General features: G+C 39.9%; 1 protein-coding gene across 1 annotated transcript; it reads left to right on the forward strand.

Annotated features, from left to right (window-relative positions):
- The first annotated feature begins 2773 nt into the window (after positions 1 to 2773).
- Positions 2774 to 7648, forward strand: LOC122645038 (homeobox-leucine zipper protein ROC3-like). The gene is made up of 10 exons (XM_043838393.1): positions 2774 to 2954; positions 3059 to 3176; positions 3308 to 3496; positions 3649 to 4134; positions 4222 to 4323; positions 4724 to 4936; positions 5035 to 5203; positions 5930 to 6198; positions 6301 to 6396; positions 7169 to 7648. Exons 1-10 carry the CDS (start codon positions 2776 to 2778, stop codon positions 7646 to 7648), a joined length of 2301 nt encoding a protein of 766 aa, XP_043694328.1. The 5' UTR covers positions 2774 to 2775.
- The last annotated feature ends 6156 nt before the right edge of the window (positions 7649 to 13804 follow it).

The raw sequence follows: 13804 nt of genomic DNA on the forward strand, positions 1-13804 counted from the left end.
CAAGAATGGTGAAAAAGTGGGCTTTTGGGTGACTCGGGTCACAGACTAGGTAACGGGGGTGAAGGTTTACTTGACCCAGCTGCAACCCTAGGCCGGAAACAAGGTAGGATGCGCAAGATAAAAACATATACTTACAGCTCATCTACTGCCCAAAACCAATTTCTGGAAAATATTTATTACGGGCTTATCCAACCTCTATTCATGCGGTAGGTTTAAGCGTCATATATACATATGCCATACAAAAGAATTTTATTTTAAGAAATAATATTAAATATTTTTTTTTAATGAAAAATAGCTGTACAGTTGAAAATACAAGGAAAAAAAATGTAACATACAACTAAACCTATTGTATAATTTTAAAAGATAACAATTTCTTTCTACGAAAAATAGCTGTATGGTTGAAAATACAAGGAAAAAAAGCAACTTACAACTAAACACATCGTATATATAATCAAGATATTCCAAAAATGTTGAAGCTTACCTGATTTTAAAAGGTAACAAATCTTTTTCGAAAAATAGCTGTACCATTGAAAATACAAGGAAAAAAATTGTAACGTACAACTAAACACATTGTATAATTGAGTTATGCCAGAAATATTGAAGCTTACCTGATTTTAAAAGGTAACAATTTCTTTTAGCAAAAACTAGTTGTACCGTTAAAAATACAAGGAAAAAATTTGTAGCGTACAACTAAACACATTATATAATCGAGATATGTCAAAAATGTTGAAGCTTACCCCATTTTAAAAGGTAACAATTTCTTTTTTCTGAAAACTTGCTGTACTATTGAAAATACAAGGAAAAAATTGTAGTGTACAACTAAACACATTGTATAATTGAGATATTTCAAAAAATGGTGAAGCTTACCTGATATTAAAAGGTAACAATTTCTTTTTCCAAAAACTTGTTGTATCGTTGAAAATACAAGGAAAAAAAACTGTAACGTACAACTAAACACATTGTATAATTGAGATAATTAAAAAATAGTGAAGCTTACTTGATATTAAAAGGTAACAATTCCTTTTTCCAAAAACTTGCTATACTGTTGAAAATACAAGAAAAAAAATTGTAACGTACAACTAAACACATTGTATAATCGAGATATTTCAAAAATTATTTTTTCAAAAACTTGCTTTACTGTTGAAAATACAAGGAAAAAAAATTGTAACATACAACTAAACACATTGTATAATCGAGATATTTCAAAAATGTTGAATCTTACCTGATATTAAAAGGTAACAATTTCTTTTTCCAAAAACCAGTTGTACTGTTGAAAATATAAGGAAAAAAATTGTAACGTACAACTAAACACATTGTATAATCGAGAAATGCCAAAAATGTTGAAGCATACCTGATTTTAAAAAGTAATAAGTTTTTTTTTGTTTTTCTGAAAACTAGATGTACCGTTGAAAATAGAAGGAAAAAATTTGTAACGTACAACTAACACATTGTATAATCGAGATATGTCAAAAATTTTAAAGCGTACCTGCTACATTTTTTTTCCTGGACAAATACCCGATACATAGTGTAATACACCTATCCAATAATCAAAATATCCTATATAGTAGTACATCATTTGCTACTCTTGGGTTTTTCTTTGGTTCATAGTAATTTTGGTTACAAATATTTTTCAATAAACCCCAAATTAAACCTTAAACCAATCTGATTAATTTAAAAAAAAAAAAAATTGTAAAATCAATACACAAAAAACAAAAACAAAAAATCCACAACCGTTTACCCGACCCGATTTCAACCCTTGGCGTGAATAGAAAAAACGTATACTTATAGCTTACCTTACCTACCCCCACAAACCAGTGAGTTGCCTATATTTATTATAAGCGTAGCAGAAGGAAGGAAGGAAGAAGCGAAGGTTGACTTTTCACTCTTAATAAAAACGCTCGTTCACCCATTGTAGCCGTTCCATCTGTCCATGAACAGCCATGCTACATTAACTGACATTATCGGTTTCTGCCCAACGCAGTTATATTCCTCATTTACCTTCTACGGTCATTTTAATTACCATGTTTTTGGCGAGTTTGTCGAGTGAACCAGTAGAGAGAGAGTAGAGAGAGAGAGAGAGAGTGTGCTGGAAACCAAGCAAGCATAGAGAGTGATGTGTATATATATAGATACATGGGGGGGATAGATCATAGTTCATAGATGAAGAGAGGAAGAGAGTTGTAGAGAGAGAAAGGAAGAGAGAAGAAGAGAGAGAGACTTGAACTTCTCTATCTCTGAAAAAAACAGAAGAGTACACCGACAGGTTAATCTTCCCCCACACTCTTTTTCTCCCTCTTTCATCAATTAATTCTTTCTTTTTCTCCTTTATTTGTTGCTTCAAGCTTTTCATGGCAGTTTTGGAACTCTAATAGATCTTGAAGGTTTTCTCTTTCTTTACAGTTTCCAATATAAACTGTTACTGACTCAAAAAATAATGCAGGCAAAGAAGAAGAAGAAGAAGAAGAAGAAGAAGAAGAAGAAGAAGTAAGAAAGCAAAGATGTATGGGGGAGATTGCCAAGTCATTTCATACTTGGGAGGAGGAAGCAGAGTTCCATCGGACACACTTTTCTCATCTCCGATCCAAAACCCTAACCTCAACTTCATGCCAAACATGCCCTTCAGTCCTTTCTCTCCTACTATCCTTGCTGTAACTCTTCTTAATCATTTTCTCTCTATGTCTATTGTGCATGCTAAAATGCGTTGGGGGGTGGATGATAAACGGTTCTTAATCTTTGTTGTAGAAGGAGGAGAATACGATGTTGATGATGACAACGATGATGAGAGGGAATAATGAGGAGATAGAGAGCGGCTCCGGCGGTAGCGGTAGCGGCAGTGGCCATGCTGAGGAAGTTTCCGGTGACGATCAAGAACAAGGGGATGAGGAAGAACAACAGAACCCTAAGAGGAAACGTTATCACCGTCACACAGCTAGACAGATTCAAGAAATGGAAGCGTAAGCCTCTAATCTACACCACACCACTGAGGAAGCTTCTTCTTCTTTTTTTAATATTATTTTTTGGGAATAATTTATTTATTTATTTATTTTTGGACATTTAGGTTGTTTAAGGAATGTCCACACCCGGACGACAAGCAGAGACTGAAACTGAGCCAAGAACTTGGCCTTAAACCTCGCCAGGTCAAGTTCTGGTTCCAGAACCGGCGGACTCAGTTGAAGGTGCGCATTATAGCAATAACCCCCTTTTGTATACTAACATGCGCCTTCCCTCTTTTGTTTTTTTTTTTTTTAAAGCTTTAAATGGGAAGGAAATAAAACCTCACTATCTCATTTGAGATCCTTTTGTGTAGGCACACCAAGACCGAACAGATAATGTGATGCTTAAAGCTGAGAATGAAAATCTGAAGAAAGTGAACTATCGTCTGCAAGCAGCTTTGAGGAACATTGTCTGTCCTACCTGCAGTTCCCCGGCCATTTTTGGTGAAATTTCATTCGATGAACAGCAACTTCATATTGAGAATGCAAAGCTCAAGGATGAGGTATATAAGTTTTTTCTGTTAATTTTAGTTATTTTCTCTATTCATTTTAAGTCGAAATTGTACCCATGTGAAACATTATACTTCACTAGGCATGGTGAGGGGAAGAAAACCCTACTTCTAAAATTTTTTTATTTTTTTATTTTTTTTTGCAGCTTGCGCGTGTCACTTGCATGGCATCCCAAAGATGCGGTGGCGGCCGGCCAATACAGGCATTGGCGGCGCCACCGGCACAATCTGTGCTGATGCCTTCCTTGGACCTTGAAATGGGAATCTACTCCAGGAATTTCCAAGAATCTATTGGAAATTGCAATCATATGGTACCGGTACCATCGCTATCGGAGAACCTGTTTATGGCTGGAGGTGGATTGATAATGGAACAGGAGAAGCCATTAGCACTAGAACTAGCTATGGCTGCAGCTAATGAACTGATGAAGATGTTGCAGACTGATGAGCCTCTCTGGGTCCGAAACAGAAATGATAACAATGAAGTGCTTAATTTGGAAGAGTATGCAAAGATGTTTCCATGTCCTATTAGCTTGATTAAGGGGCAACAGAATGAAATGAGGACAGAAGCTAGCCGTGGCAGTGCTCTTGTAATAATGAATAGTATCACCTTGGTGGAGTCATTCTTAGATGCTGTAAGTCTCCATTTACACAAACAATTTTATAGCATGTTTGAAGCATCTCATAAGATTGAAATACCCTTTATTTTTTTTGTGTTTCAGAATAAATGGATGGAACTGTTTCCTACCATTGTTCCTAGGGCAAAAACTGTTCAAATTATTACTTCTGGAGTTTCAGGAACTCCCAATGGTTCACTTCATCTGGTAATGATCTCAACTGTTCTCTCTATTTTTTTTTAGTACCAAATATTATCTGGGTCCTGGGGAAACCCCAAAATTTTATTAAGATAAAAAGGCAATAAGAAAAGAAGGGGGGGGGGGGGTTACACTGCCCGTACTTGACTCAAGTACATCTAACAGAGGAGGCAGAAATGACTATCCTACCCCCTGCTCGAACACATTGCCCGAGGTGGGGTCTACCTCCCTCTATTAGATGTACTTGATGGTAAAGTACGGGCAGTGTAATTGAGAGGATACAAATTCGGGATAACCTGCCTTACCCCAACCCATGAAGAAAAAATCACTCTCAACTAGAAACCAAATCATCTGACCCTTTCCCATCAGTCTTCTTAGTTCCCACTTTTCAATCTATTGTTTTGGACAGATGTATGCAGAGTTGCAGGTCCTTTCACCATTGGTTCCTACCCGCGAGGTTCTATTTCTTCGGTATTGCGAACAAAATGAAGAAGAAGGAAGTTGGACAATTGTTGATTTCCCAATTGATATCTTACATGACAATCACCAATTTTCCTTCTCTATATACAGAAGAAGGCCATCTGGTTGCATCATTGCAGATATGCCTAATGGATATTCGAGGGTATGGATTGAAATGTGCTTAATTTATTTGACTTTTTAAATGGCATTTTTAGCTTCTTAGTTTCATTTTGATGATTTAATGGAGCCATTTCAACACAGGTTAAATGGGTAGAACATATAGAGATAGAGAATAAACTAGTTCATCAGGTTTTCAATCAATATGTAACTAGTGGAATGGCATTTGGGGCACAGCGCTGGTTAGCAGTTTTACAAAGGCAGTGTGAGAGGTTTGCAAGTCTCATGGCAAGAAATATATCTGATCTTGGAGGTACTTGTCTCTTTTTAACCTTTCCCTACATTGAGATTTAATGTTGTACATTAAAGTATTGGACTTTGTTTTGATACATTTGTGTTTATTATGGTATTAATACATGATAATAAAGCAAATTCTATATAAAGTTACTTAAGTGTGTGTGTGAATGAGATATTGGTATCATGGACAATTTTGGTCTCCGTCGATGAATCGTTATTTTCTCCTGTTACAGCACAGTGTTGTATTGCATCGTGCGGCGCTGCAGAGGTCATGTGGCACAGAGGGCCCCACATGGTGTACATGGCCTCTGCAGCCGCCGTACGATGCATTACAACACCGTGCTGTAATAGGAGAGGATAAAAATTACTCCGTCGATACCAATCCGATATCGATCTGGATCTCCTCCCCACCCCCCCCCCCCCCTCCAAATATCAGCCCAGATCGATTGGTTCTTCGTTTTCATTAAAAGTCGAGGTTTTTATGTATGTCCCATTCCATGGTCGTCAAAGTAAGCCCAGTCTCCCACTCCAGAGAAAAAGATGGAGTAGCTGCAATCCATAGGGAGTCCAGCTTCAACCATGAATAACAGTGATGAAGGGAAAATCATTTTGTCTCCATATCAGAGACAAAATGGGATCAAATGAAAGGTCTATGTACTATTCATTTAGAAGGTTGAAATAAATTTCTATATTTCTAATTCTTTTGGTACATAATTCATTTTTTACTGTGTGTATATTGCAGTGATACCATCTCCTGAGGCAAGGAAGAACTTGATGAAACTGGCACAAAGGATGATAAGAACATTTTGTGTTAACATTAGCACATCTGGAGGTCAATCATGGACATCTCTCTCTGATGCTATAGAAGACACTGTTCGTATAACAACAAGGAAAAACACAGAACCTGGCCAACCCAATGGCCTAATCTTAAGTGCTGTTTCAACAACTTGGCTTCCATTTCCACCTCATCAGGTCTTTGATCTCTTGAGGGATGAAAACCGCAGATCTCAGGTTAGTAAAAACAATTTCTTTTTTTTTTTTTTAAGTCTTCAGTTATCTCTTGGAACAATAAATAGGAAATGGAAAGAAATTACTAACCTTTCTGTTTGACAGTTGGATGTTCTTTCAAGTGGGAATTCATTACATGAGGTTGCTCATATTGCAAATGGCTCTGATCCTGGGAATTGCATTTCTCTTCTTCGCATAAATGTAAGTTCATCATCTTTGTCGTTTGTGTTCTTAGATAGCACAAAATGACCACTCTACCCCCCATGGAAGGCGAAAACCTCACCCTTATTGATGCTTCCGTGCCCTCTGTCATCATGGACCTCTCAATTGTGATAGGGCCACATTGCCTTTCAGGAACCTGTAGTGGAAAGTGCCATAGGGGTCCATTAATCTAAGTCTAGATCAGCTTACACATACGCGTATGGTTATGTACGGTTAGGTGATGACATATGTACTTTTTGCTTTAATAAATACCCCACCATGCCCTCCCATATGTGTAGGTTTCATGTCTAGTTGGGTGATGACATGCCTTTTTTGTTATTTTCATAAATGCCCTTCTATGCCATCTTAATGGCAATGGGTGGGAGACATGTCATCACCTGTCTATGGTAGATGAACAAAGATTCTCCCATCAACTCCATCAAATAAGGGGTGTAGGGAGTTTTATGTCATTTTGGATTGACATTTATGTCAATTTGACTGCATTTAATGTAGATTATGCATATGTACGGCCCTGCGTGAAAACTTTTGCCTAAAGCATATGTCTTATTAGCTTAAGGGAAGCAGTTTTCTATACGGGCCCGCCACACTCCCATGGGTCTATCTCTCTCCTCCTTAAAATAAGGGGGTAGAGGTGTCTTTTCACATGGGGAAGAGAGAGATAAACTCATGAGAATGCCGGCGTAGGTCATACTCCCGTACAGAGATCTTTTTCCTACTAACTTATTATTGCTTCCTTGTGGAATGAATGCAGGCACCAAGCAACTCTTCTCAGAATGTAGAGCTGATACTGCAGGAAAGCTACGCTGAACCAGGTGGTAGTCTGATCATCTACACCACCATCGATGTCGATGCCGTCCAGCTCGTGATGAGCGGTGATGATCCATCTTACATCCCCATCCTCCCTGTAGGCTTCTTAGTGCTTCCTGTGGGTCCCACCGACAGTGATGGAAACCTAAACAACAACAGCATCGACGTCAATGGACCCTCTTCAGGCTCTTTACTCACTGTAGGGCTTCAGGTGTTGGCAAGCACCATCCCAACTGCAAAACTCAGCCTCTCAAGCGTGGCAGCCATCACTAACCATCTCTGCAACGCAGTTCACCAAATCAATGCAGCTCTCAGCACCAGTGCTGCTAACAGCGGCAGCGGCAGTGGCAGTGGCAGTGGTGGTGGTGGTGAAGGTGAACCCACCACTAGAGGTGGAGATGAACCCACCACTGCATCCGAGTGACAGTGTGGAAGTCCCGGCAGGAATTACCTTAAGCCTCCTTCCCTTAGGATTAAGCTAAACAGGTACCCTTGTGCTGAAAATGACAATAATGCCCTCCTTCTGGGCATTATTGTCATTTCTTGTTCAATGGATGGGAAAAGTGAGAGGGAGGCTTTGGTAAATCTGCTGGAAATAGATATAGGCATTTTTTCTTTTTTTGGGGGAAACAGAAATAAAGACATTGAATATAGTGAATTTTAGGTAGCGAGCAAATGGGAATTTTCATATTTTCTATGGGATAAAAGTGGAGAAAAAGGATGTTATAGAGGAAGTCAAGAGCGCACCAAATGAGATCATTGCTTCTTGGTAAGGCGAGGGTTCCCAAATTTCTAAACCCACCACCATTAATGGTGGGTGATGGGGAAGAAAAGCTGGCTTCACCTGTTAGCAAGGGTGGTGGTTCGGGAATTGACTTCCCTTGTTGGGCTTTTTTGTGGTTTTAATTGAAGTTTCCCTTGTGTTCTTAGTTCTTAGTTCTTACTAAATGAAATAAAATGTTTCCCTTTCGTTGTTGCCTTTAGTGAATCTGCTTTGCTCCCTGTTGTGATGCAATATTTCCTCCTGTTATTTTCTCTATTAATAGTGATTTGAATGAACACAGAACAACCTGAGCACCTGTTACTTAGAATAAATATAAATTTATTAATAAGTAGAAAATTTGGTAGGGAGCATATATACATGGGGTCCCCAATCAATAATTGACCTTTCAATCCTGTGGGTCCTCAATCTGTTGCTGCAAGGCCCTGTGGTGATTTCAATGAAGTTCTGAATCCTGGGGATAAGTTGGGAGGGAAATCTTCTTCCCAATTTAACTCGGCAGCCTAGGCTTTTAAAGATTTTAATTAATTTCTTTGACTTAACAAAAATTTCTTTATCTGGGTCCTTATTTGATTGGACAAGTGTGCAAAGATCTCTCAATTTTGATAAAGGAATGTTTAGATAGATGTTTGGTTTTTCCTTCATATGGTTATCTATTTGGCCTCAAGCGTTTCTTAAGTATTACCCTTAAGTAGATTTAGATCATAATCCTATTTTACTTCACACTTCACCAAATAGAGCTCTCTTTTAGAAAACTTTTTCATTTTCAAGTATCCTAGTTTAGGGGTGCAACAGGATTGGGGTGGGCTGGGTTTTTTAAAACCCTAGCCCAACCCTCGGTTCCCTTAACTCAGCCTTGTCCCATTTAGTTCATCCCTGATTGACTTTGATTTTGGGGTGGGTTGGCCTTGATTGACCATGTTGGCCACTAAGTTTTGCTATTTTAGGGTCAGATTGGCCCTGATTGACCTTGTCTACTCCTAAGTATTATTTTAAACTATTAATGTATCTGATATTCCTAGGTTGTATACTTGTATGAGTTAGAAAATTCTATAGGACTGTTGTTCGACCGGCCATGATGTATGGGGCAGAATGTTGGGTAGTTAAAAAGTGTCATATTGATAAGCTTTGTGTAGTAGAGATGAGGGTGTTAAGATGGATGTATGGAAAAACAAGAAAGGATAAAGTACGGAATGAACATATTAGATCGGACTCGAGAGTAGCCCCGATCAATGACAAACTACGAGAGAGTCGTCTAATGTGGTATGGTCATATTCAACAAGGGCCTAGTGATGCCCCCCAGTAAGGAGGAATGATATGATTCCGATTGAAAAGTCTAAATGATCTAGGGTGTCATGCCCCCATCCCGATGAAAGATATTTTACATTAAAGGGGGTCACTAGGACAACCAGTGTCATCCCAATACCTACCAGGATCACAGATACAATGTCCCGAGCCACAGTCCACCCTATTATCAAGTCATGATAACAACAGAGAACGTACCCAATGGAATAAATCGTTTCAATTACAGAGTTAGCGGAAGCAAAAATTTAATTAAATCATGTGAATATAGAGCATCGATTCTCTAATAATAACACATATAATACAATTTCAATACTCGTAACCATTCATTTCTCTCCTTTTAATTAATCATAAAGTTTATATATGATTGTGGATGAATACAGAAATTAAATAATAAATCACGTCATTAGGGCACCATTCTTGAGTGTACATCGACATCCAAGTCATGGCCACCGGCTCCACTTGATTTGCATTCAATGGTGTTCATCAAGAGATTACCTGCATATCAACTAAAGAGGGGTTGCGCAACGGGGTTAGCTCCACAAGCTAGTGAGAAAGCAAAGGGGAATGCACATACACAAACATGCAATTTCAAGCAATTATGATGCATGCTAATGTTAGATTCATTTTTCACCTAGCACACAAATTCTATAAGTCAAGTGTATGCTACTGTGATAACTCGGGAGATACTGAGGGTCACTTAACTTATCATCCCAGTGAAACCGCAATTATCACACGGGAGCCTACGTTGGTAGAAAACATCAGGTCACCCAGTGGCAGACCCCGATAGCCATCACTACCCCTGACCTGGCCTCTCCCACCTCCACAGGCAATAGGTGCTCAGACTATCCAACACATAAACCCCTGTTGGCAAGGGTCGTAGTATAAGGGAGCAAGAATCCTAGCCACAGATATACTATATGCAAGTCCTATCGTCCCTAGAGGTATTCCGGGTGCATCAATGTCTCATTCCATCTAGTACCCGGGTACCAGCACGGTACGGCGCATACAGATCAGGATGACAGGTACTAAATTTCATAATTTAAATTGGGGTTCCGGTACCGGCACACCTGGCATCGTAACCCGATACAATAGTGAGAATAATATCGCATCACATTCATAGCAATTCAGATTTGAGATCAATAATGCAATGCGCATCATACTTATATTTATATAATAGCATGATAATGGTTGCTTAATATGTATATTCAAGCCCAACAAAGTCACCCAAAACCCACTCACCGAACTCGAGTGTCACTTGACATGGTTGACATGAATCTCACCAGTGTACCAGCTATCCATCAAGTTGGGTAGCCTAAAAATATGAAAGCAATCATCAAAAGGTGTATAGAGGTGTCCCATGTTATGTCCCCAAAGTTAAAACTAAGCTTGAACCAAGACAGCATGAGCGGACTCATGGACGAAAGCAACAGGGTGAGTCCGTCCCTGACTCTGTTCAGGCCAAAAGGTCAAAATACGAGGAGCGGATCTATAGACGGAACTTCTTGCTTGGATCCATTCCTATATCCGTTCAATTTCTGAGACACACCCGAGAGCGAGCGGATCCACGGATGGATGCACCATCTTAATCCGCCTTTGCATCTATTCGATCCTTGAGACATACCCGAGAGGGAGCAGACCCACGAGCGGAGGCAACAGAGTAAATCCGTTCCTTCATCCATTCAGGTCCAGTCATTGGGATTACACTGGACGGAACCACGACGGTGAATCCGTTCGTGAGTCCGTCGAAAATCTTTTCCGAGATTTTATAAGATTTTTCCTCCAGCTTGAAGCCTGGAGTTCACCTTGTACTCAGGGTCAGGGAGGGGGTGTCTTAGGTCTCCCTAGGGTCATTAAACCTAGGCTTACCTCATGGATCCAAGATCTCATAGGGATCTAGCTCCATTTGGTCCAAAGGTAGGGTTTGGTGGTTTAAAACCAAGGATTTAGCAGCAATGGCTGCAAAGCAGCTCATACAAGTCTTTAATAGGGTTTGGTCTTTACCATTTGAGCTCTATTAAGGGTTGAGCTTCACCTTGAGTCCTAAATGGAACCCTAGGTTAGCTCAAGCTCAAGGAATCTACTTAAATCAAGAATGGGAAATGGGAAAGAGAGATGTACCAAGGTTTAGGTCATACCTTGGTGAGTGGAGCTCCATGCCCAGCCCTAGCCAACCTTGAAGATCCACCTCCTCTTCCTTCCTCCCTTCCTTTCCATCTCCCCTTTTTCTTCTTTTCTTCAAGCCTTGTTCGGATAGCAAGAGGAGGGGCTGTGGGGCAGTCAGCCATCTTAGCATGGCTTCTATCTTCTTCCCTTCCCCTCTCATTCCTCTCCTACTTCCACTTCTTCTTCTTCCTTGTCCCTTCTCCTCCACGGTTTGCTTGGGAGGGGGAGAGATAAGGGAATATGAGGCTTATCTTTTCTTTTAAAGACCAAAGGGGCATTAGGTCTTGTTTGTTTAGGTGCCCCTAAAACACTAAGTAGTCTTTTGGATTTTAAGTGGGCTTTAGGGCTTGTTTGGCCCAAGTCATAACCCATTAGGTCTATTTAGTTAGGACATGTTTGGGTCTACCCTAAGTCTTATAAAACCTATTAGTCCCTAAGGCTTGTTTGATTCAAGATAAGATAGTGAAACTCATTATTTATTTAAGTTAAGCCTTGTGGGCCCACTTTCATGGCCCAATTAACCAATTTATGGTAAGGGTGGGGGTTCACCTAGTGCGGGGATCTAATTATGGTGTCCGAAATAGGGGATGTGGGTCCCACAAAAAAAATAAATCAAAAGGGCAAGTAACAGCATGGGCAGATCTACGAGCAGAACTAGTCGAGTGAGTCCGTTCGTGACTCCGTTGCTGCTGTCAAGGTCCAAATCTCGAGAAAAGTTACAAGGCTTTCACCCGTATTTCCAAGACTTCGAGAGGACACTTATAATAAAATATTAGGTTCAAGGTCATAGATGTTGACCATAGCCACCATGGCATTACCTTTTGGTAAGGTCTAATTTGCCCTAGGGTATTTGGGTATATTTCGGGTGCGGGTGTAACATAGGGGCAGACCTAAAATGACCATAGGAGAAGTGGTGAGGAAGGACATGCATAGGCTAGGGCTTGTTCCAAGTATGACCTCGGACAGAGCCTATTGGAGGTCAAGGATCCATGTCACAGACCCCATTTAACTGAGACTCTCCTAACGGGTTGGGCAGTGCCTCTTTCCTCTTACTATCTTTCATTTTTCATCGCTCATTTTTCTATTTATTTCCTATCTTTCTTTTTTCCTTTTTCCTTTTTCACCCTGCATCTCTTTCCCCATCTCTCCTCTACCATCTTTTCTTTTTTTTTGGTTAAAACTGTGTTTTCCATACTTTGTTTGTCTGGATCCATGTAGCCGACCCCATTAAGTTGGGATAAGGCTGAGTTAGTTGTTGTTGTTCTTGATATTCCTAGGTTGACACTAGGAGGGGAGTGAATTAGTGTATTCAAAATTTTCTTCTCAATTAAAATCCGGATGATCAGCACACTGTCTGTACTTATGACACTATCTCAATCACAACCACTGATTGGCTAAGGCAGTCCCGATTTATCAATCAAACACAATCTTGTGCACACCCACCTAGCAACCACTATGTGGCTAGCTATATCAGGTAGTACGTGCACACTCATCTTGCAAGCATACACAACACACTCCAATATTTACAAGTAAAATCACACAGTCAGACAACACACAATATACGTGGTTTGGCAAGTTGCCTACATCCACAGAGCAATGCCCTATTTGGGCTTCGTGTATTGCTCAATACACTTCTCTACTTTGACTACTACAACAGTCCAAGAGTACTTACCCATGCTTCGATCTATGCTACAACACAGATCAGGTCTACAACCCCAAATCCTGTCAAGCCCCAACTTAACAAGAGCACAACAGTCAAACCATGAATTTAAAATGCAAACCCCAACTTACATCAAAGAACTAGGTTTCCTTAACATGAATCTCAACCTAGAAAATACAAATGGGGATTTGTCCAAGTGAATTATCTCACCTTGTGTAATCCCACAATAGATCACTCACTTGAAGTACAGAAATCAACTTGCATGTGATTCAATCTTCAAGTGGGTCATCCTTGCCATCAATGTGAAGATTTTGGCATTAAAGATGGTTTGCTTCCCACCTTTGCTCACTCCTCTTAGCTTATTCACTTTCTTAGTTTAATTCTGAGCACAACACAAACAACTAGGGCAAAAACACCCTTAAAATGAGCTCACAATGCACAAAACAATCTCAACCCTTAGATCAAAATAGGTGGCAGCCCTGAATGAGCCCAAATAGAATCTCATGACAAGGTAGAATCTCACAGCCCGACGTCTCAGTTCTCAGTCGTAGGAACCAAAATGCGGGTCAATTTCTAGCCTTTGGATCATCTCATTGTGTTTGAAAGAATGTAGGGGAATCTTTGCAGATTCACAGGTACGCAACAATGCACTGGATAAGATACAAAGGGCG

The sequence above is a fragment of the Telopea speciosissima genome, chromosome 11, assembly GCF_018873765.1.
Source record: "Telopea speciosissima isolate NSW1024214 ecotype Mountain lineage chromosome 11, Tspe_v1, whole genome shotgun sequence".
Taxonomy (NCBI): Eukaryota; Viridiplantae; Streptophyta; class Magnoliopsida; order Proteales; family Proteaceae; genus Telopea; species Telopea speciosissima.

What these genes read in the sequence shown, in the direction of transcription:
- LOC122645038 (XM_043838393.1), top strand. Translation starts at nt 2,776, where the DNA reads ATGATGAGAGGGAATAATGAGGAGATAGAGAGCGGCTCCGGCGGTAGC. An exon ending in CAGATTCAAGAAATGGAAGC is followed by an intron (nt 2,955 to 3,058) that starts GTAAGCCTCTAA and finishes TTGGACATTTAG; the next exon opens with GTTGTTTAAGGAATGTCCAC. An exon ending in TGGAGTCATTCTTAGATGCT is followed by an intron (nt 4,135 to 4,221) that starts GTAAGTCTCCAT and finishes TTTGTGTTTCAG; the next exon opens with AATAAATGGATGGAACTGTT.